Genomic DNA, 24133 nt, shown 5'->3' with positions numbered 1-24133 from the left:
TGATTGATTGATGACTATGTATCTCTTGAAACTGTATGAATTATGTGATTTACAAATTTGAGTTGAAGTAACTCAACTAATGTAACTTTGTGACATGTTTACTAATATGCACATGATTTCCTAACAACACAATTTAAAGGACCCGCCGCAGATGTTAGAGCAGGAGCCAATGATCCTGAAGCAACAGGAAACGACTGAGTTTTTGAGTAAGGTGGAAGTATAGTTCCATATCCTGATTGCACAAAATATGCACCGTTCTTGAATACATCTTTTGAAGACCTCCATTTCCAGTTTGTCCACCCACTTTTCACTTCTCTCTTGGTAACCTGTTATGCACGCAACAATTAATTAGTTACATCATTGTTGATGAAAATAAAAATTCCAGCAATTGTGATTGATCATAAGCATTTTTATGTATATACCTGCTTTGAAGAGTAGTCATTAGAAGCATCAAAGTAGTTCCCTTCACTGAAAATTGTTGGATTAGCACTACCACCAATTGCATACATTTGCCATTCATCATACCGATTGTTGGCCACATGTGCATACCCAAATCTCACCCTGCAATTCCATATCAGATTTAGTCATATTATTGCAATTCAAATCATGTAATTTATCACACATCTCTGTCACAAATTTGTGACAGGAAAACTTGGTATCGCAATTTGTAACGGATTTTGATGTCACAATCCAGACTCTTTTTTGTAGTGGTTATGTATAATACCTAGGCATCCTCTCGATAAGTCCGGTGCCAAAGCGGTTGAAGGCTATTGTTACTTTCATTACTTTATCCGCCGAGTACCCATCATTGTGTCCGAGCAACATTACCTATTGAATTTGTGCAAATACACTTAATTATATTACTCATAATATATATAAATTGAGCTTTCAGGATTCTGGAAGAAAGAATGAAAAGAAATTGTTACCTTGTCATGGTTAGCAAAGTAATTATTAGAGATGGTAATTGCATTAGAAGCATGAATCACGTCAATTAGGCCATCTGTACAATGTGCAACATAGCAATGGTCAATCCAGACATATGAAGAAGCAAAAATAACAATTCCATCGCCATCAGAGCCGGTACGTTGGCCGACATGTGTCGGACTGTCCCTAACCATGCCTGATTTCCCTGGCTTGCAATCATGAATGCTAATCCCATGAATAATTACATGGCTAACGTCTTTAATTGTAATGCAAGGTCCATTTGTTATCTCTACTTTAGCCCCTCTTCCATCTATAGTCTTGAAGCTATTCACCATCAGCTCATTCTTAAGATTGATAACCATATCCTTGGCAAATATGATCCATAAAGGCTTTGTTTGGATGACACCATATCTAAGTGTGCCTGGTTTAGGGTTAGCTGGATCATCTAATGGAGTGGTGACTACGTAAATAGCACCAAACTTGCCTCCAATGGCGGCTTTGCCGAAGCCCACAGCACAATCGGCTAAGGCTTGGCGGCTGGTTGCCCAGTTGGCATTGGTGCGCCAGCACGAGTCTATGGTGTTCAAGACGACCTTGTTATAATTACTTGTTGGAACATAACTCGACGAGGGCTTGTAGCCGTAGGAAGCCGCATGAGCTTGCGAGGTTAAAGCAAGTAGAAGAGACGAGAGTGCAAAGTGGAGTAGTGAGGCCATATTTTTTAATATGATTGGGATATAATACAAGAAATGGATGTCAAATTATATACAAGATATATGAGAAGAAATGGGAGACACGATCTTTGAGCTAAATTGTAGCTAGTTAGAATTGTTTGGTAGGATTCATAACGTGAGTGCACGAAGTTTTAATATTCTAAGACATGTAGTTAGGTTTAATTAAACAAAACATCTTTGCATGTGTCAGCTAGTTGACTTGCTAATACTCAAATCACTAAATACACTCAGGGGTTAGCATACACTCAATATGGATGTAGTTAGCAAGAATGTACATTCCGTACATAGACATTTGTATTTAATATGTTAGAACATCTAATTATCAAAAAAAAAAATATGTTAGAACATCTATATGTCTATAATTTATCTATCTATCTATAATCTATCTATCTATAATTATTTTATACGGGGGACAGGTAAAATTACAATATTAATCTTTAATAACTAAAAAAATTACAAAGTTAAATACAAGTTTAATTCTAAAAATAATAATTAAATGAGTGTTTGATTTGAATAAATACTAAAAGTTCAATTGCAAAACTAATGCTAATAGACATAGCCTTCAATACGCTGATCTTTAAGAGATGAGGGTTATTTGCTTAAATTACAAAGATATCCATGAAGAAGCATTTTACTTAAAGTAGTTAGCTAAAGCTTGCCCATCTACATGTTTTACTAAGTGAAGTATTTTTATTTAATAAAAAAAACAATAGCTTTAATTTTACTTCTAAAAAATAGCTTTAATTTAGATTTAAAAAAATAGCTAAAGGTATAACAGATTTAGTTTTATATATAAATTTAAATGGAGTTCAGTTCTAATAAAACATAAAGTTAATTAAGCATTTAATTCTAATTATAAAATATTAAATAACTAAAAAGTTAATTTTAATAAAAAAAGTATAAACTAATTAAGAGCAAACATATTTTCTAATGCTAAAATTAGGGACCGTATAAAATTACTCACATGATAAGATTTCAATTAAATTATTACATATATATAAGGAAATTTATTGCCCAAAAAAAAGCATTCAAAAAAATAAGAATACTGTCTATCTCAATATATATTTAGCATATGCCATATTCATATTGGGCCAAAACTATTGTCTTTAATATTAAAAGAGATTTTTAGACAAATACCCATAGAACACCTAAATATTCTCAAGGGCACCTGTTGACTAAAATTAATTGATATTTACAGTTTGACTAAAGTTTTATTGCAAAAGTAAATTTTCTGTTTTGAAAATTACGACTTATTGCAGTTATTGATATTGCTTTGAAATATTATGCTCGTGAATGTCGTTTTACTGTTCTTGGCTCTGAATACTATCGGGTATGTTGGGTCGGCGTCTGTGCTTTGACTAACGGCGCATAAAATCTCGTCGTCAGCTTCTTCTTTTTCATCATCGATTGGTCGTAAGTTCCGATCGGCGGTTTGAATCGGTTTGATTTTGATGTCGTGGGACGAGGGTTTATACTCAAGATTGAGATCAATCGGAGATAAAGGGTGAGAGTCTGATATGAAATCGCGATTAAAAGCCCATACCCGTTTCTTGGCGGGTAAATCCGATGCGCCGCCTCCGATGAGAAGAAAGTATCGTCTCGGTTATCGCAGATCCAGAAGCTTCTTCAAGAAGCTGAAGAACGTGCTAGCTCCGCCGGGAATGAGCCGCCTCCAAAGGTAACACTGGGTGGGGTCTTTCAATTAATCAATTTTTCGTTTTTCTGTTTCAAATATTTTGAAAATTGAACTAAATAAGGTTTCAATTAAGTAATTTAATAACGCATCTGCTTGCAGACAATATGACGATGAGCTTTGATAGAAGCGGGGGGACCTGGAGGTCAAAATGTGAATAAAGGTCTGTTTTACTGATTTTATTTACAAACAATTTGATTATTGTGATTTTTTGATGCTTTTACTTAGTGTGTTGTGTTTGGTAAATGAGATAGTGAACACCAAGGTGGATATGCGCTTCAATGTCAAGGATGCTTACTGGCTCAGTGACAGGATCAAAGAGAAGATTATGCAAATGGTATGCCAACATGAATATGCTGTGCACAATTATGATATTTTGTACCTCAAACCAATTCCATATTGCTGCAAGTACTATTAGATTCGTTGAATGTTTTCTTTATTACATCGACAGGAAATTACTGGCAAATTTTGTTTATTTATTAAGTATAAACTGTTTACTTTGATTTGAATTTTTCCTACTTAAAAATTTGCAAAATTAAACTAATGTACAAAAAATACATACTACACCAAAATTTGATTCATTTTCAGAATTTATCACATAAAAATTGGTTAGAGAACGGATATTATAGGCAAATATAATTCAAAAAAAAAACGGTAATAGCCACAGACAGTCTGGCAAGAGGTCTCGTGTTCGAGCCTCGCTCCCCCCTCACTAATTATCAAAAAAAAGATAAACGGTTTACTCACGGTTAACTAACGGTATTCTAAAAATAAAATTATAAAAAGAATAAGAAGGCCAATAGATTTTTTTATACAAAATACTACAACTTATAACTATATATTCAAAATAAAAATTACTACACATTTACCAACAGTTAACCTAACTTCTACTAACAGTGTACTAAAAATAAGGTTATCGGTGTACCATTAGTACACCACTGGTTAACTATCAACAAAAATAAAATTCAGCAACAGTTTACTAACAATTTTATTAATGATATATTCGAAATAAAATTTATTACAAATTAAACAACGGTTTACCCAATGTTAATCATTGGTTACCCAACACCCATTCATTTTCAATTACTAAAAAAGTTGCTTTTTAGAATTGATTTAATTGCTATTAATTGAACTCATTAAGAATGGTCTTTTTTAGGAGTGGTTTAATGGATTTTATTTTAATTTACCAAAAAATAAGTTTACTAATGAATTGTAATCGGTTTATTTAAAAAATTTATTTACTATTAAAGTCATTATATAATCTCCTATTAATCAGTTCTCACACACACACCACATATATAATCATCTATTATATAATCTCCTATTACTATCGTTTTACTAAAAATATAGTTAATTCATTAAGTATAAATTATAGTTAATTTTATTATCCGTTTACTAACAGATTACTATATGTTTACTAAAAAATAAATTATTTACTAACTGTTTACTATTGTTTTACTAAAAAAATAGTTACTTTATTAAGTATAAAGTATAATTAATTTATTATCCGTTTACTAACTGTTTACTAAAGTATAGTTAATTGGGTAACTTTTTTTTTTCTACAATAAACACTTTGGCGTTGATGGGTAAATAAAAATTGTATGATATAGACAGGTTTTCATGCGATACAAGGAAAAAAATAATGTACTCAGTTTCTATATTAACTAAATAGAAACTATATATAAACCAACGATTGACTATCAGTTTATTAAAAAGCAATTTACTATTGTTTATTTATAAAAATTATAAAATATTAAACTTATGGTTTATATCGGTTTACTAATTATAAATTTATTAACGGTTGACTATCAGTTTACTTAAAAAGCAATTTACTATTGTTTATTTTTTATAATTATAAAATATTAAAATTATGATTTATATCGGTTTACTAAATATAAATTTACCAACAGTTGACTATCAGTTTACTTAAATTTTTTTTATATGGATGAAGCAACCAGTGAATAATCATTGAAACAATTAAATTGAGTAGAGAGGGATAAAAGATACGGAGACAAATTGCTTAAAAAACTAAGACTACAACAACAATAATAAAACATTATATTATATGTATTTGTAGCAGATATTCTGATACATGGTTGAAGTAGTTTAGTTGAGAAATCCATATAATCTTAGTCCCTCCAAAAAGATAATAAACATGAAAATAGAACCCCGGTAACAAGATTTAATTAGAATTGGCCTGATTTTGATTAAAACTACTAGAGCTCAGATTCAGGTCAATCATGCTGCTGTAGTTGGCTGCAGAATTTGATTAGGTCAGCTTCTGCTTGAGCTCTAATAGTAATGCTTGATTTTCCTGGTTCATTATCTGTGCTTTTTTCTTAGCCTTTCATTTTCCTTCATTATGGTTTAATTTATTGGTAAACCCTTAGTAAACCATTGGTAAAATCATTACAATCATAAATTACAAAATAAAATCACAAAACATAACAGGTTCAATTTTTCTCTTTCAGGTGGAGACTCCATTTTTCTTCCAATTCGAATCTATCTATTGTAGCATCATTAGAACGAAGAGTTTCATTGAGCTGTGACTCCATACTTTTAAATTTTGCCTACATCAAAGAGTGAGTTTAAAACATCATGATATACAGGTAGAAATTATACTAGTTGTAAATTAAGAAAATAAGTAAATATATAGATAGTATATCATAATAAAAACTAGCATAAAATTGGACAAAGCAAGAAATTCTCGCTTTATTAAATACATGGTAAATATGTATGTTTGTTTCTTCATTTTTAGTTATTTTCTATATAAATATCTTATGTCCTCTAACTGTTTACTAATATTTTACTATCTATTTACTCATAGATAAGTTAATTTACTATCTGTTTACTAACAATTCGTTTACTTAAAAATATAGTTAATTTATTAAGCATAAAATATAGTTAATTTACTATCCGTTTACTAAATGATAAGTTAATTTACTAATCGTTCAATAACAATTTACTATCGTTTTATTAAAAATATAATTAATTTATTAAGTATAAAGTACAGTTAATTACCAACGAGCTATAACTCAAATGGTATAAGCGCTGGCAGCAAACTGCTAGGTCGTGGGTTCGATTCCTCCCACAAGCGCTCCCCCCTCCCCAATTATCCAAAAAAAAGTACAGTTAGTTTATTATTCGTTTACTAACAGTTTACTATTCGTTTACTAAAAGATAAGTTAATTTACTAACTGTTCGCTAACAATTTACCATCCTTTTACTAAAAAGACAATAGTTTTAGAATTACATATCGTGATAAAAACAAATTATAAATTGTTAAAGAAAATATTACTTAGTTTACTATCGGTCTACTATCAGTATTATAAACATGTATCAAATTATTTTCTTTCTTTACTTTCAAATTACTAAAAAACAAAAATAACTTAAAACATAAATTTACTATCGGTTGGCTAACAAATAAGTTAGTTTGCTAACGGTTTACTATCAAATTTTTATAGTAAACTAACTATTTTTTTTAAATTATAAAATATTAAAATAACTTATTACTTAGTTTACTATAAGTTCACTAATAGTCAACTATCAGAGTCTAGTTTATAAAAATAAAATTATTTTAAAATATATGTTTAAAAAACTAAAATATTTTTTTTCTCTATAAATAAATACAATACATAAACTTTTACTTAAAAATGGTCATTACAACTAGTTGTTGCCTCCACAATCCTCCTCCTCTAGGCTTCCCTTCCCCCGCTACAAAAAACACTACTCAACAACTTACTTTATAAATCTTAATTAATTTCATAATCTAATTAGTTCACTAACGGTTTACTAAATATCCATTCACGTTCACTAACAGTTTACCAATAGTTTATTATCTGTTTACTTAAAAATCAAATTACTAGTTTTTATTTTACTAAAATTAAATTGAATTCGTACTTAATTTATTAAAATTATTAGTGTTACATTAGTAAACAATTGGATAACCAACAAAAAACCCATTACAAATACACAAGTGAAAAAAAAAATACATAAAAAATTAAGAGCATCATGAAAAAATAATTATAAATTTATCAACGGTTAACTCAAGATAGACTAACAGTATTATTAAAATCAAATTCATTAGTATACTATTAGTAACTATTAGTAAACCATTGGTAAACCAATAACAAAATTATTACAATCATATATTACAAAATAAAATCACAAAACATAACGGGTTTGATTTTTCTCTTCCAGGTAGAAACTCCATTTTTCTTCTGATTCGAATCTCTTTGTTGTAGCATCATTGGAACGAAGAACTTCATTGAGCTGTGACTCCATGCTCTTGATTTTTGCCTACATCAAAGAGTGAGTTTAAAAACATTATGATACATTTTACTAATGGTCTACTGTCGGTTTACTTAAAAATCAAATTACTATTTTTTATTTTTAAATTATAAAATATTAAAATGTATTATTACTTAATTTACTAAAATTATTGGTGAACCATTAGTAAATTATTGGTTAACCACCAACAAATATACTAATGATTAACTCAAGGTTTACTAACGATATTACAGATACACAAGTGAAAAAAAATTATAAATATACTAATGATTAACTCAAGGTTTACTAACGATATTACTAAAATTAAATTGGTTAGCTAACGGTTTACTATCGGTTATACTAGTTGAAATTAAGAAAATAAGTCAAAAAAAAAAACCATAAGCTAAGGGCAACATTGAGCCTACAAACGGGATTAGTAGCTCAATATCAAGTGGCTAATAGCATTTGGATATGTCCTCCATATAACATATAGGGAGCAATGTCCTCCATATAATAACACCGCAATCAAAAAATATAATTCCTACTACATTTCATAGGAATGGATGGATATTGGCCATATTGGTATTTGATTTTAGCACCCAAAATCAAATACCAATATCTTACTGTCATTTTGTCAAACAGTTTGAGTGCATCCATTGCCTTTCCATCCAAGCACATACCTTTAACCAAAGTTCTAATAGTAACCAAATCAGGCTTAAAACCCCTCTTCATAATTTCACCAAACGCACAAAAACAACACCGCAACCATTACATTGACTAATGATTTCAACTCTTTTGCTTAATTACCAGTGCCTCATAACTAATCTTTCCTTTTGTATTAGAAAATGCACTTTGCATTAGAAATGAAAGAAATAAAAAATCACTGGCTTGAGAATATAAAACGAATTTAAGAAAGTATTATGCCTAGACTTGAGACAAATTTAAGAAATAAATTTAAGAAATGAAACAAATTTAAAAAATCACTGGCTTCAGAATCACTGCAACTCTTCCGACTAACACACTGTAGAAGATAAAATTCCTAAGTCCCAATTTGATAGCTCCGGTTGACCCCAACCCAATAGCCTCTACCAGCAAAGGCTTTCACGTTCTGGACAACAGCGCCGCCTCCGCCTCCGTTGCACAATAGCGCCGCCTCCGTTGCACAATAGCGCCGCCTCCGCCTCCATTGCAAACCAGCCGCCGCCTCATGATTAAACTTTAGGGTTTGAAATTTTTAATTGGAGGTTTTAGGTTAATGGAATCTAGAATTGAAAAATGTGGAGAGTGTTTTATAATTGAGATTATAAATTTCCATCAGATCGTATATTTTTAAAGCAAAAGTACAAAAATCAAAAAGAAAAAGTTCAGATCGTATATTTCAAATGGAAAATATACTGACGTATGTATGAGAATATTTTACTGTTTGGCGGTGCCTCGCGTAATTTCCTCATATTAAAACTCTATTGATTTGATATTATAGAGTTGGGCAAAAACTATCATAACAATGTTAAATTTATTATTAAATATAATATTACACAATCGTCTCACTTGAATACTACCATTATAATTTTAATAAAAAAATAAATTAATTAATCAAAATTTAAATATTTTAAAATTACTAAAATATAACCATTAGCTAATTTTTAATTTAATAATTAAACTAATATTTATCTAACTTTTATATTTAATAATTTAACTAAAATACATACATATAATTATCAATTAAAACTATTAGGATAATTAAACTAATATTTATCTAAATATATGAATCATGTAAAACCACTAAAATGCTACAATTTTAATTTTAGTAAAAAAAATCATTAATTTAGGTAGTATTAATATATCAATTATGCACTGCAATTTTCATTTGAAAAAAAATATACAAATTATATAATATGTATACCGGGTAATATTTATTTCAGAACTTTAAAATGAATATTATGTTTCAAAATATATTTACTGAAATTTGTTTAACTAAATTAATCAACTAAATGTATAATATTACTCTTTATTAAAATTTATAAACAACGTGTCATATTTTTATATCTATTTTATTGTATAATATTATATTTATTTTAGTTAGTACTCTAGAAAATTATCTTAACATAATATTATAAGTATTTTATTTTAGTTAGTATTCTAACTGTAATAATGTTTTAAATATTTTTTTAAATAATAATTATATAACGGGTCATGTAAATGTCACTCACGTGCGTAGCACGTGGCGAAACGCTAGTATTATATATAAAAGCACGGATATAGGGGGAGGGCAGACAAATTTACTAAATAACCCTTTATAAATTATTACTAATTGTTTAGTTAACTCAAGGTTTTATGGTAATTGTGTAATTAAAATTATAGTAATTAAAGATATAGTTCATAGGGGTGTGCTCGGTTCGGTTTGGTTCGGTTCGGTTTGCACACCCCTAAAACCAAATTAAACCACTCTTAAAACCCCTAAACCAAATTTCCCTATTTTGGAGTATGGTTATTTCGGTTCGGTGAACCGAAATTTCGGTTTTTATCGGTCTGGTTCGGTCTGTGAACCGAATTAAAAACTTAGTGAAATTAACCATTTTTTCATTAATCAAGTAAAACTTTAAAAAATATTACCCTTTCAATATTTTGAAACAGTTTCATAAAATTACAAACTGTTTACCTAAAAATAGCCTAACTTGCAAATTTACATATCAAATTAGTAATAATTACAATTACTAAACTTTACAAATCATATAGGCAATAGGCTATACAAAAAAACTGATTCAGGCATTCAAAAAAACTGCAGTGAATCAAAATAGCAAAAAAATAGTTCAAAAACTGCAAAATAGTGCAGTATGCATTTCAAATGCAATGAATACTGCAATCAATCTTGATTGCTTCCAAAATATGCCTCCACCAATCAGTTTGCAAAAGAACACATTTCCTGCAAGTACAAACAAAAAACCAGAACAAGTAAAGGGCAATAAAAACATACAGCAATTGAACATACAAAGAAAAAACAGAAAATAAGGCTCAGACTTCAATTTTTAAGCCATATATAACTCAACTCTTTTAAAAGGCAACATTTTATGTCGCACAGTTAATGGTTAAGTATATTTACAACTTTTAATGGTGGAAGCTTCATCATAGCCTTAAAAGACATAGTACTGACTAATGATAGACTAACATAAGAAAGTTTCAGAATCATAACATAATAATGATCCAAAACAAAAAGACAAAGATAGATCTCATCAATGTTAATTGCTTAAGAGGGCTCAGATTGAAAAGTATATCAAACAAAACACTAAAGGTCATAAAAGGTGGCAACAACAAAAAATAAGTGCCTCAACAGTTACAACCTATAGTATTCAAAGTCATTGACAGTGGAAGCATCATCATAGCCCATAAACAAAATACAGAGAAATCTAACAAGGTCAGCCTAATCACATGCCAATCTATCATTTCAAGCAGCACTATTCTAACATGGAAACACACAAACTTAGCAAGAAAGTTCATCACAGAAGCAGCAAAAGCTTCCACCAAAAGAATAGATCAGAGAATAAACAGAGAATAAACAGAAGGACAAACAGAGAGTAAACAGAAGGACTTCAAGACAAACTATTGATCATTGAGAGCATTAGCTGGATCTTGAAGACCTGAGAAAAAAAATGGAACCAGTTAGTGAAAATTACAACTACAAAAACTTAAAAAACTCATGAGAAAATTAATTAAATTTTACCTTCTTCATGTTTCTCCAACTCTTCTAGTGTCTCCTCTACAGAGACTGGTTTTGATGGATCTCTTAACCAATCCTGAGTACAGACCAATGCCTCCACTATTTTTGGAGTCAAGCAACTCCTGAAGTCATCAAGGACTCTTCCTCCAGTGCTGAAGGCTGACTCTGAAGCAACTGTTATACACATGTAATTTAATCTTTGGTTAGATGTCCAGGAATCACTGGTAAGACTAACTCTTTGACTCTGAGTTTTAAAAAATTGTTTCAGTTTTAACTTTTCCTCAAGAAACATGGCATAACAATCCCTATTGACAGTCCACCTAGAGGGCATTTTAAACATAGGACAAGCAAGACTCATGACTCTCCTAAACCCCTGCTTTTCAACAAATTTGAAAGGTAATTCATCAACTATAATCATGTATGCAATAGCCTGCCTAACTACTTCTTGGTCAAATTTCCAAGTAGCCACAGAAAACAAATTATCAGTAGGAGCTTCCACATTAACAACAGGTTGAAAAGAGAGTAATGCCTGCCTAGTTTCTACACTATGTGGGTGCTTAGTGCATCTGATCAAGTGGCTTCTCAAAGTAGAAGTACCATTTTTTTTGGCATGACAATTATACAAACGAGCACAATAACGACACTTAGCTTGCATAATGGTACCTTTAGCATCTTTGATAGTGTCAAAATGCTCCCAAACAACTGATCTCTGATGACTCTCCTTCCTTTTTTTAGGATTTGCTTCCACAGCATTTGGTACAGGATCACCAGCAGGGTCAATATTGGCTTCCACATTGCCAGATTCAGATAGTCCAGGTGAAGCAGCAGCTTCTTGACCAACAGAGGATTGGCCATCAACCGCTGCTTCTGCTAGGACTTCTAAATCACTCAGTTCAGGATCCATCTACACAAATCAAGGTAGACATGAATCAATAATATTTATAACACAATGCAAGTAAATCATAGCTTTCACCAAAGAAAATAGCATAGAAACAAATTACCTTAGTTATAACTGTAACAGCTTCCACCAAAGCCTTTTTTCCTAATATAATCCAGCATATGTTCATGCAAAACAGAACATAAACCACAATTTAGCACACAATTCCAGAACAAATACACAACCAGCTAACAAATTGCAAGTAAATCACAGAAAATCAAAGGTACAAGTGATAGAAAAAACAAATACCTCTCAATCGATATGAACTAGCTTCCACCAAGAGAATCCAGCAATTGGTTCATGAAAAAAAGAACAAAAAACACAATAAAGAAGACAAGTAAATAACATTTCCAGAAAGCTATCAAATTGCATAAGAGAACAGACACAGAATATCAAAGGTCTATAGAAACAAAATACCTTAAAACTCAATCGAAGGTAAGAGCTTCCACCAAAGCCTTGTATTTTTATCAATAATCCACCATTGGTTCATAAAAAACAGAGAACAACAATCAATAAGCAAAACCCAGAAAAGTAAACATACAATAAAATATAAACCGCCACTATTTTACCTTAAATCAAGACTTTACCATACAAATATCCAGATCCCTCTGAGAAAAAAACAAGAAATGGAAGAGAAGTATTAGAAAATAAACTTTAAAATATTTTTTATAATCAAAACTGAAAAACTGGAAAAAAACCTTGATTATACCTTAAACTACTGTCGATTAAACCTCTGAGCACCAAAATCCTCATATGCAACCATGGCTTCCACAGATTCAAATATTTTCACAACCAAAGCACTGCAAACCAGAGGTTCACAGAGAGTCGACACAAACCAGAACCAGAACCTTCGAGAGGAAGATGAGAACTTCGAGAATCAAAAGAGCAGATGAAAGGTTGAATCGACAGAGAATCGAGAGGAAGATGACAGGTTTAATCGACAGAGAATCGAGAGGAACATGATGATTAATAGATGATGAGAGGTTTAATCGATAGAGAGGAAAAGAATTACAGGTTTAATCGCCATTGAGAGGAAAAGGAAGGAGAGATTATCAGAGTTTCAGAGAGATTAGGGTTAGAAAATTAGGTTTTTTGAGAGGGAATGAATTATCAGAGAGAAGAGAGAGGCGGCTGAGGAGAGAAATGAGGGTTAGGGTTAGAAAATTAGGCTTTTATATCAGGGGGTAGATGTTAGGGTTACAAATGCTGGGGGGTTTTTGGAGACTTTTACCCATACTCAAAACGACGTCGTTTTGAGTATCGGTTTTCGGTTCGGTTCGGTTAACCGAGACCTGAAACCAAATCACCTCCACAAACCGTTATTTTTCAAACCCTTGCACCAAATCACTCCAATTTAACCACTTTAACCACTCCACAATTTTTTTCGGTCCAATTCGGTTCGGTTTTTCAATTTGGTTCGGTTTTTGCTCACCCCTAATAGTTCAGTTAGAGTTTAATTTGAATAAGAAAATATTAAACTTAGGTGCAACAAAGATATAGGTAATTATCTAATTAATTAAAGATACAACACAGTTAGAGTTTAATTTGAATAAGGAAATTGTTAAACCTATCGTACGATAAAGATTACATATAAAGGCAACTTGCTAAATTGTTTATAATGCAATAATGATCCTCCAAACAAGTACAAATTGTGTAATACCAATAAACAAATTTGTTAAAAAAGAATTCAGCCTTCAAATTGCTTGGTATATACTAAAACATTCTACGTGCATGATGGACTATTGATTAGTGTTTGATAAATTATTTTTGACTCTTTTTAATTAGCTATTTAAAAATATTATTCTAAAAATCAAGTAAAGTCAAATTTTACTATAATAATTCGCAATAAATATAATTATTTGATGAGTCATATTAAGAATCACGTGTGAAACATGTAAATAAAACAATTAAAAATATAATGTAGTTAGAGTTTAATTTGAATGAGAAGATAAAGCAGTTAAAGAGAGAATGTAGTTAGAGTTTAATTTGAATGAGGAATGCCAAATCTACGTACAACAAAAATTATTTACAAAGGTAGCTTATTAAATTGTTCTAATTGGAATAGGATTAGGCTATAAATAGAAGAAAGGAACCAAGCAAACTCCACACTACTTAAACAAGGAATTATCAAAAAATTAAAATCAAATTCAAATTCAAATTTTATATTTACAAAATATAATTATCTATTTAAAATTATCATTAAAATTAGAATAATAAATAAAATAAACTATTTTAAATATTTAACTTTTACTATCTCACTTTTTATTTAATCAATTAGAATTCAAACTAAAGTAAATCATTTCAAATAAAATATTGTTTTAATTATTATTTGATGTTTTTATTTATATTTTTTTATAAATAAAATAAATTATAATTAACTATTATTTTAATTCTTATTTGAGATTTTATACTTAATTATCAATTAAATATGAATATAATTACTAATTATCATTATTTGATGAATTATACTACGAGTCAGGTGTGAAACACGTAAGAAATTTTCCAATCCAACAAAAACTCTAACTAATTTACTAATATACATAAAATACATTGGTAAAATTATAATTAAGGGTTATTGTCAAAACAAATTACGAACTTTACACGTTTTCTCATTTTAATCACGAAGTTTAAATTTTCTCATTTTCATACACGAACTACCACTTTTTCCCAAATTCATACACGGTGCTGAGGTGGCACTCATTCATTGCTGGAAAATGACTGTCACGGCCCAATTTCATGAATCGTGACCGGCGCTAGGGTATGGGTATGGTTGTACCAAAACCCGTAGCAAGCCTTGCGGAAATCAATTAAACATTTAAACCTGCAGAAACTGCTCGGGGGCAACCGAGACTCCAACCTAGGTCTAGCAATTTATGTTACGGTTCTAATATAAATAACTTAAATATCTTGAATATTCCATAGCATGCCTTAAATATAATAATATCGTAATCCAGAGTAATCATGCCAAATATAAATAATCGAATATATCGACAAATCCAAAGTGAAATATCAAATGAAATAAATAACTAGTTCTACTGCGGTCTAAGAGTTCGAAAACAGAAACTAGTTTAATAACATGAAAACCTCCGAGGAATCAAAAGAATCGGAGTGAACTAGCTTTCAAATCATAAACCTGGAAAATTTGGGAAAACAACGGGGTCAGATATACTGAGATGAGTTCGCAATACTATTTACATTTATTAAGTTTTAAACCCTTAAATCAAAACATTTTTATACTAATATAATATGATTATGGAAAACAGTATTGAAATGATCCCAGCGTAAGTATGACATAGCATACCGATAAACCCATAGTGGACGGGAACAAATCCTCGTCATATAAATATACCAGCGTAAGCAAGACTTTAGTCTGCCGTTTTCCAGAGTACTTACCGGTGCACAAAGTCTCGATACAAGCCTATCGAGTAGCTCGTTTCAATCCAGATCCATAATCCGTAAAAACAGTTCACAAACATTTATAATATTAAAATATGATGTGATACTTAATAAAGCGGTAAATAGCACTACAAACTCACTGCTTGCTTATCCACGTGATCTTGGCAAACAGCTAACCCTGCGTAGACTCCGAAGCACGAGCAGTCGACGGGTCTAAAATAATAAATAGGTTAATATCCGTACGACCCCTAACTCTAAGATCACTAGACACCACGTGGGACTAGCACAATTAAATAACCAGATAAATCACAGAGAAACACAATTCTCAAATAAATTGTAATGCCGTAAATTAATTCAAGACTATTGAGTTCGCACTTAAATCCAATCCGAAAATATTATTAAAATAATATTTAATTGATAAATAAAATCAATTCCTCAAATAGTGGGCTAGCCGAGTTTTTCAAAACTACCAAGCTAAACTCACATGTCGGTGACCCAAGTCCAAACCGACCCAACTAATATTCCAGAGTTTATAAACCACATTTTATAATTAATATTAAATAAAATATTAATTAATATCAAAATAGAACTCAATAGCTTAAAACTCAAGTAAATAAATATTACCGGCAATTTACTTTACTAAAATAATTTAATAAACAATTAAAAACAAAATTAAAAATTTAGTCAAATTGGCACTCTAAGCCAAAATCTCGAAATAATAATATCCATTTTGTCATTTATATTAATAATAATTATTATTAATTTAATTATAAATGAACCAAATATTATTTTTAGATTTTAAAAATAATATCAAAATTTTCTATTTAAAATGAAATCCCCAAGTTAAAATCAAAATCAAATAACCCATAGATAATATTTAACTTAAAGAATCAATAGGTTTAAAACAAAATCACTTAAAGATCATTCTTGCCTTTTAGCCACCACTTGCAATCATTTGAAACATAACAATTTCATTGTAGCAGATACGAAACCCACCAACCTCTCATAACCAACAATTCCAAATTTAATCATATCTTCTAATATTAATAACCCAACAAAAATATGATTATGAATGCTAAGAAAGCCACTGGAACTAACTTATTAAAGACAACGAATTTTATGACTCATTAACACTTTCTCCTTCTTCTTTAATACAAACACTATCCCGCCATTTTCAACACACAACCCAGAAACTTCAATATCAAACAATCATGAATTCAAAGCTTCCAAAATCAACCCAGTTAACAAATAACCACCAAGAATACAAAATCAAGCAATCAAGAACATCACATCAATCATGCCATCGCAAAAAGATAGGAGCCGAACTAAAAGAAACGATTGATAATAACTTTAAAACCATCGAAAATCAATAACACATAAACACTAAAAAACGACGACGACAATCACAAGTTAAGGCTTAATGATTAACAACCTGTAACCAAGAAATTATAGTCAATAGAGTATCCAATTATCAAGATCAAAGAGTAAAACCCCATCGGCAACAACCAATTAACATTCACAGTTAAGAACTATTAAAAGCGGTAAAACGGCGGCGATTGATAAGGGTTCGTTTACGTACCGTTTGACGAGAGGAAAGTGTTGAATCGTAGAGGCGTGAGTCTACTTTCACGGGGAATGAACGGAATTGATTTCGACCTCCGAACGGCGTTGTGTGAAAACTAAGCTCGGACTTGTAGATGGCTGAGTCTACAATCTCAGGAATCAAACGGAACGAAATTTGGAGCTAAAACGAGAGAGTTATCACTTATGAACGGAGATGTCGATATTAAGCAAAACTAAAATATTCAAGCCTAAGGAAACTTACTGAACGGCAGATTTTTGAAGAGGATTTACTACGTTTTCTTCAGGAGATTCCAGGGTATAATGACGGCTAGGGTTTAAAGAGTATGTTGTATGAATTAGGGTTTAAATAGCTTTAAATATCCAAAGAAAAAGAAACTGATGCAACACGCAATTTATGCGTGTTGCTGTTTCTCTTATAACATGAGCAGGTCTCCCATGAGACTTGCCAATTACTTTGCATGGGCTCTTGGGGGCCCATGCAAAGAAAGGAGGAAATTTTAATAATATTTGGGTCTAACCAACCCAAATCCAATCGAACCAAAAATGAACCATGTCTGAATCAACGAACGACTCAAATAAAATAAAATAAATTTTTTAATAGGTTATTTAAAACTTGACGGAATCAAAAAGTAAAAAAAAAATATAAAAAAAAAATTATGGGATATTACAATGACCTCCACCTCAGCGAAATACACCAATGGAGCCGTGACACCTCAATACCGTGTATGAATTTGAGAAAAAAGTGGTAGTTCGTGCATGAAAATGAGAAAATTTAAAGTGCATGATTAAAATGAGAAAACGTGTAAAGTTCGTGAATTTTTATGACATTATTACCCCTATAATTAATTATAAGTAAATGTTTGAGATGTCAATTAATTTATTAACATTATATTTATTTATAATAAAAATCTATAATAATTTTAATACTGATTATAAATAAAATACATCCATATAATTATAAAAAAATTAATTAATACATAAACTGACGAGACACATTACGCGCCACGTGTGTAGCATGTAATGCGAAAGTAGTATATATAAATGCTTAATATATAGTTTAACCCTTGAACTTGTACCCTTTTACCCATCTAACCTCTAAACTTAACGTGTATCCTATCGAACCTTTAAACTTGTTAAATAATCCCTTTTGACCCTGAATTTGATAATTTCAAAACGTTTAACCCCTGCTCGTCCACCTGACTTTGCCGTGTGTGTTCAAATAAAAATTGGCGTGTCATGACAGAAAAGCAAAGTTTAGGTGGACAAAATAAAATAGTTTAATACGTCGTTTGACCCTTAAACTTATACTAGATTATCTACTTAACCCCTAAATTTTTTGTTCAACCCATCAAACCTATAAATTTGTTAAATTATTCTTCTTAACCCTTAAATTTGAATGTTTTAAATTTATTTTAATTTATATTTTATTTTTAATATATATTTAATTTAATAATAATAATTAATTAAATAATTTTATATAAAATAATTACTCTTTTTCAATACTTTATAATATTTTTTTAATATATATCGTTTATTTTACACTTATTTTGTTTTCATTATTAGTTCTAATAAAATTTTAACGAAAAATAGTTATACCTTATATAGTAATTATTTTCATTTAATTTAATATTTATTTTATTTTATTTTATTTTTTAATTAATTATTATTATTATTTTCTAATATAATATTTATTTAACAAGTCTCACCCGATCATTCATATTTTATCTCGTCTTTTGCAAAATAAATAAAAATAATTATTTAATAAATTATAACTATTTTTTATTGGAGTTTTATTAGAATTGATAATAATAAAAAATAAATGGTATCACTTAAACAAATATTATATAAAGTTTGGAAAAATAATATTTTTTTATTAGTAATTATTAATTAAACTGAATATATATTAAAAATAAAATGTAAATTAAAATAAATTTAAAACTCTCAAGTTCATGGGATAAGAATGATAATTTAATAAGTTTAGAGGTGTGATGGGCTCAACAAAATATTTAGGGGTCAAATAGGTAAATTAGTATAAATTCAGAGGTCAAACGATGTATTAAGCGTTATGTTTTTGGTGATGTCGCAAACGAGTTGGCATCCCGGTTAAAGGTCTTTTGCCATGTCAGTGCATTTGAGACTCAATTTCCGTTTCAGGGGATTAAAAAGGATTATTTAACAAGTTCAAAGGTTCGATAGGATACACGTTAAGTTTAGAGGTTAGATGGATAAAAGGGTACAAGTTCAGAGGTTAAACTATGTATTAAGCCTATATATAAACATCTTACTCTATATATTAGACTCTGTCTATTTACACTGCAAGAATTTATTGGATTATCAGCAGAAATTTCCGTCGTTAATTAGAACAATTCCACGAGGAGATAACTTTCCTGATAGATTCTCGACAGATTAAATTAGTTGATAATATGTCGGTTTAGAAAATTTTACATTTCATAACCATGAGACAAACTGCATATTACGGTAACTTCCTACAAATATTTCCATTTGGATATCATTCAGAAACTATAGCATCAATCATATTTTTTGTTAATTCTGTCGGTAAATACCAAAGGATATGGTTGTCTGAAATCTACTGGTAAACGCATCAAGTAGCCAGTTGTCGGATTATCAAATGCGAGCTGATCGAATATGAATTTTGTTTTTCATGCAAGCTGAATATGAATTTTGTTTTTCTTACAGAGCCGATTTTTAGAGTAAATTAATAAAGGTTTTCGTGACACTATTTTCAGAACGATAATTAAATGTGATAGAGCAAATATTTTTATTCTCTTTTATTGATAAAAAATGAATTCAAAGTAAAAGATGATAATTTTGTTAAAATAAAAAAATATTACTTCATCCAATAAATAAAACTGTATTAGGAATTTAATTTATTAAATATTTGATAATTCTAATGTAACTCTATTTTTTTTTTGATAAATGATGTAACTCTATTATTAATAAATAAAACTACCATTTTTAGTAAAATAATAGTATTATTTATCCATCACTATGATCAAATTGACAGAAATAAATTTAGAAAATAATTTTAACTATATGGTCTATCAAGTTCTTAAACAACTACACCCAATTAGTTAAAAAAATTGAGTAGTTAATCAAGAAAAAAAAAACTCTTTCTAGTCATGAAGGAGTAAGAAATAATTCAATCTCTTATGTTTTTTTTTCTAAAATTTCTATAGTAATAAAATACAGATTTTCGTAAAATAAGATACATAATTTATGAAAAATTATAGTATCAATTATAAATTAAATGATTATAAAATTAAGTTAAAAGCTTATTTTTTTTTAATTAGCCGTCCTTTATTCTTTTTATTTACTGTTTGGATAAAATTTCGAGGAGGTAAGAGTTGTAAAATTAAAAATTCGGACTGCCGAAATGATTTTTAGTAATATTTCTTTCAATTTGGTCATTGTGTATGGATAAAATTATTTTGTCTATTTTTTTTTTTTTTGCTGAGAAATTTAGATCGCATTGATTAATTAAACCAAGTAAATTATGTCTTGTTTTTATTTGATTTTTTTTTATATATATAAGTAATGTATAACCCAATACATTATAGTACATAGTTACTATTGCTCCTTCCAAAAGGCACACATGCTCAACGAAAATCAATACAAATATAAAGAAAAACTATTCTAATTACTTGGGTGTTGGATTTCAAGAACACTCCATCAATAAAGCCGTGTATAAATTTTGTATAGTTTTTTCTATAAAGAATCCTTCCAAGTTCCATTAATATGTTAGTTGGAGATTTTCTAGCTAGCCATCAGCAAGCTTTTCCGACAGTGCAGGTTAGGGGACCGGCGTCCGATGTTAATGAGGGAACCGAAGTTGCCGGAGCCACCGTGAAGGACTGAGATCGGGAATAAAGTGGTGTACAACTTCCATATCCAGTTTGAACAAAGTAAGCTCCATTCATGAATAAATCTTTTGAGGATCTCCATTTCCAATTTTTCCAGCCTCCACTCAGTACCTCCCGCTTTGTCACCTCTTTGATATTCATCTGATTTGGAGCTATAAAGTAGTTACATTCGCTATATATGGTAGGATTTGCACTTCCCCCTATTGCATACATTTCCCACTCATCGTATCGATTGTTTGCAACATGCGCATACCCAAATCTCACCCTGTAAAAATTCAATTTGATCGTATAAATTTGTAAATCCTCAAGAACTTTGAAAAAATTTATTCAAAAATGAATAAATACGGGTTTATCTTTTTATGATGACTGAATTATAAGTTTTTATAAAGCTATTACTATCGTTTTATTTGTTATATTTTGGTAAGTGAAATTTCATTTTTACACCAAATGAAGGTTATTGTATAGCAATTTTTTTTTTTTTTTGAGAATATAGTAATTTAATTAGGTCGAAAAATTGCTTGTATGGAATCTGAAATTTATATGATTATCCAACAATGTCCACTGCCATATAAAACCTGATAACCATGTAAAACTTTGACCCTATAATATGCATACCTTGGCATTCTTTGGACTAGTCCAGGGCCGAAATGGTTTAAGACAACAGTTACTTTCATATTTTTATCTGCCGTGTAATCATCATTGTGCCCTAGCAGCATCACCTGTATAATCACTACCAATTAAACCTAACATTTCTTATAAAACTTAATCAAATCCAACAGATTTTGAAATAACAGTGTTTGGCTAGCTACCTTGTCATGCTGTGTGAAGTAGTTGTTTGATATAGTAACATAATTTGAAGCATGAATGACATCGAGTAACCCATCAGTGCATCTAGCAAGATAGCAGTGATCAATCCAAATGTTAGAAGATCCAAAAATAGAAATTCCATCTCCATCAGACCCTCCACGCTCTCCAACATGTGTGGGACTGCTTCTTACGAGACCACTCTTCGACGGCTTGCAATCATGGACACTTATCCCATGTATAATCACATTGCTTACGTATTCAACTGTTATGCATGGTCCGTTTCCGATCTCCACCGTAGCTCCTCTTCCATCTATGGTCTTATAACTATTCACCATAAGCTCATTCTCGAGTTTAATAACCATATCACTCTCGAATATTATCCACAGGGGCTCTGATTGTATAACGCCGTATCTAAGTGTTCCCTCTTTAGGATCTTCAGGATCATCTTCAGGAGATGTGACTACATATATTTCTCCACCTTTTCCTCCCATGGCAGCGTTACCGAACCCCACTGCGCAATCCGCCAGGGCTTGGCGATTTTCCGCCCAGTCTGAGTCGGTACGCCAGCATGAGTCGATGGTGTTGGAGGGACTGTCGTAAGTGTTGGTGGGAAGATAGCTGGATAAGGGTTTGGGCTTGTAAAGATCTGCATGAGCATGAGAGGTTAGAGCAAAGAATGCAAGTAGTAGACAAGGAAAGGATGTGGAATACTGTAGTGCCGCCATAGATGGTGCTGCAGATGAGAAACAAGGAGAATAGTATATGTATATATACTGAAGATAAAGAAGGTGGTGCACACGATCGAATTCTGTCAGTTTTTAGTTAAGATTTATGGGATTTGATATTGCATTATAAAACGTGGTTGCACAATATGACTAGTTCTCAAATTTGATTTTGTATCACAGCTATTAGATTTTATAGCTAAGAAGACAAATAAATATTTTAAGCATTGTTTACTTCGAACCAACTAACTTGGACCTGTTCTCAGTTCTTTTAGCCAAAAGAGTAGTTATAAAATGCACAAAAATCCCTGCAGACTGTGTGGTGGCAGTCTCCTAGGCTGCCACCACACAGTCTTATTAATTAAATAGGAGTTGGTTAATTAAGTGCCGGATTATATTTCTAGATTTGAGATATAATAGGTGTTTTTATATCTTAATTTGATAATAGGTGTATTTTTTTTAACTAGAAGATGGTATACATTGGAGAAGGCATGCTAATGTCATATACGCAGCAAAAAATAACTATACAATAAACTAACTAAAGAAAAAAAATCCACTGAAGCTTTAACTTGTTGAGCTAATTGATAGTTACATATTGAACAGTGAGATTTTTGAAGTGGATAAAAAATGTCAAATATTCTAACAAATTTTTTAAGTTGAACTAAGTAAGATAATGTGTGAGTTCATCCACTGAGCTATTTAGAGAGTTTTGCCTTCAAAAATCAATTTTATCCATCATATACTCCAATATAATGCTTCCTGTAATGCCAAAAACTTTAATTATATCCGGATTTCAAATATAAAGATAACAAGCTAGCTACAACAATAATATTAACACCAAAATATTTTTTCCTAAAATAGCCACATCAAAATTTAACTTGATAGTATCTGTACAAATAACTTCCGAATGACAATATGAGAGAGGATTTGCTGAGGCATATAACTATAAAAAGGAGATAAAGACTGTATTGCAATGTATATTTAATTGACCGCCATTTGGCACAATCTGAATTTTAGGGGTAATAGATTTTGGAGGTTACTGAACTTTGTCTGAGTTGCAATTTGGTAACTGAACTTTAATTCGTTACAAAATGATTATTATACAATAAAAACATGACTTCTGGCGATTTTGAAATGCATTCCGGCCAATTTCGGTCAATTTTTTAATGAATTATGGCCATAAAAAGCCGAAATCCGGCGACACTGCAAAAAATATTAGAATTCGCAGCAAATATTTTTACTACTAATAATGTTAAAATTGTTACTAATAACATATAGCAACAAAAAAAATTGTGTCATATGTTGCTGCTACTAAAACGTGGTCTTATGTAATTGATAACAAAATTTGTTGTAAAATGCTGTTATAACTTAACTAATGGCAGCAATTTTCAAAATTATTGCTGCAAAATATCTTTTAACAGTAAAAAGAATTAACTGCAAAAATTATTGTTGCCAAATAAGGAAATTCTTG

At 30.3% G+C, this 24133-nt stretch overlaps 2 protein-coding genes and 3 long non-coding RNA genes across 6 annotated transcripts; 1 reads left to right on the top strand and 4 right to left on the bottom strand.

The window, feature by feature from the left end:
* Nucleotides 1-7: 7 nt before the first annotated feature.
* Nucleotides 8-1650, bottom strand: LOC126669423 (putative pectate lyase 2). The gene is made up of 4 exons (XM_050362915.2): nucleotides 927-1650; nucleotides 725-828; nucleotides 423-561; nucleotides 8-326 (listed from the first exon to the last, which is right to left on the bottom strand). The coding sequence occupies exons 1-4, from the start codon at nucleotides 1638-1640 to the stop codon at nucleotides 102-104; spliced, it is 1182 nt and encodes a 393-aa protein (XP_050218872.1). The 5' UTR covers nucleotides 1641-1650; the 3' UTR covers nucleotides 8-101.
* A 1801-nt stretch (nucleotides 1651-3451) lies between these two features.
* LOC126682922 (uncharacterized) lies at nucleotides 3452-3689 on the top strand. Its single transcript, XR_007641561.2, has 2 exons — nucleotides 3452-3514; nucleotides 3606-3689. It is a non-coding gene; the product is annotated as an uncharacterized LOC126682922 (long non-coding RNA).
* Nucleotides 3690-12659: 8970 nt separating this feature from the next.
* Nucleotides 12660-13164, bottom strand: LOC126682929 (uncharacterized). The gene is made up of 3 exons (XR_007641563.1): nucleotides 12982-13164; nucleotides 12842-12880; nucleotides 12660-12727 (listed from the first exon to the last, which is right to left on the bottom strand). It is a non-coding gene; the product is annotated as an uncharacterized LOC126682929 (long non-coding RNA).
* Nucleotides 13165-15228: 2064 nt separating this feature from the next.
* LOC126666117 (uncharacterized) lies at nucleotides 15229-17572 on the bottom strand. 2 transcript variants are annotated; one of them, XR_007637764.2, is made up of 4 exons: nucleotides 17494-17572; nucleotides 17248-17412; nucleotides 15809-15881; nucleotides 15229-15405 (listed from the first exon to the last, which is right to left on the bottom strand). It is a non-coding gene; the product is annotated as an uncharacterized LOC126666117 (long non-coding RNA). The 2 variants fall into 2 exon arrangements; XR_008790402.1 differs by lacking the exon at nucleotides 17494-17572 and having other exon boundaries at nucleotides 17248-17476.
* A 3178-nt stretch (nucleotides 17573-20750) lies between these two features.
* Nucleotides 20751-22796, bottom strand: LOC126680152 (probable pectate lyase 16). Its single transcript, XM_050375210.2, has 3 exons — nucleotides 21943-22796; nucleotides 21749-21852; nucleotides 20751-21398 (listed from the first exon to the last, which is right to left on the bottom strand). Exons 1-3 carry the CDS (start codon nucleotides 22663-22665, stop codon nucleotides 21038-21040), a joined length of 1188 nt encoding a protein of 395 aa, XP_050231167.1. The 5' UTR covers nucleotides 22666-22796; the 3' UTR covers nucleotides 20751-21037.
* Between the last annotated feature and the right edge of the window lie 1337 nt (nucleotides 22797-24133).

The sequence above is a fragment of the Mercurialis annua genome, linkage group LG1-X (assembly GCF_937616625.2).
Source record: "Mercurialis annua linkage group LG1-X, ddMerAnnu1.2, whole genome shotgun sequence".
Lineage (NCBI taxonomy): Eukaryota > Viridiplantae > Streptophyta > Magnoliopsida > Malpighiales > Euphorbiaceae > Mercurialis > Mercurialis annua.
The sequence above is the reverse complement of the archived record's forward strand: the minus strand, read 5'-3'. Positions and strand labels throughout refer to the sequence as shown.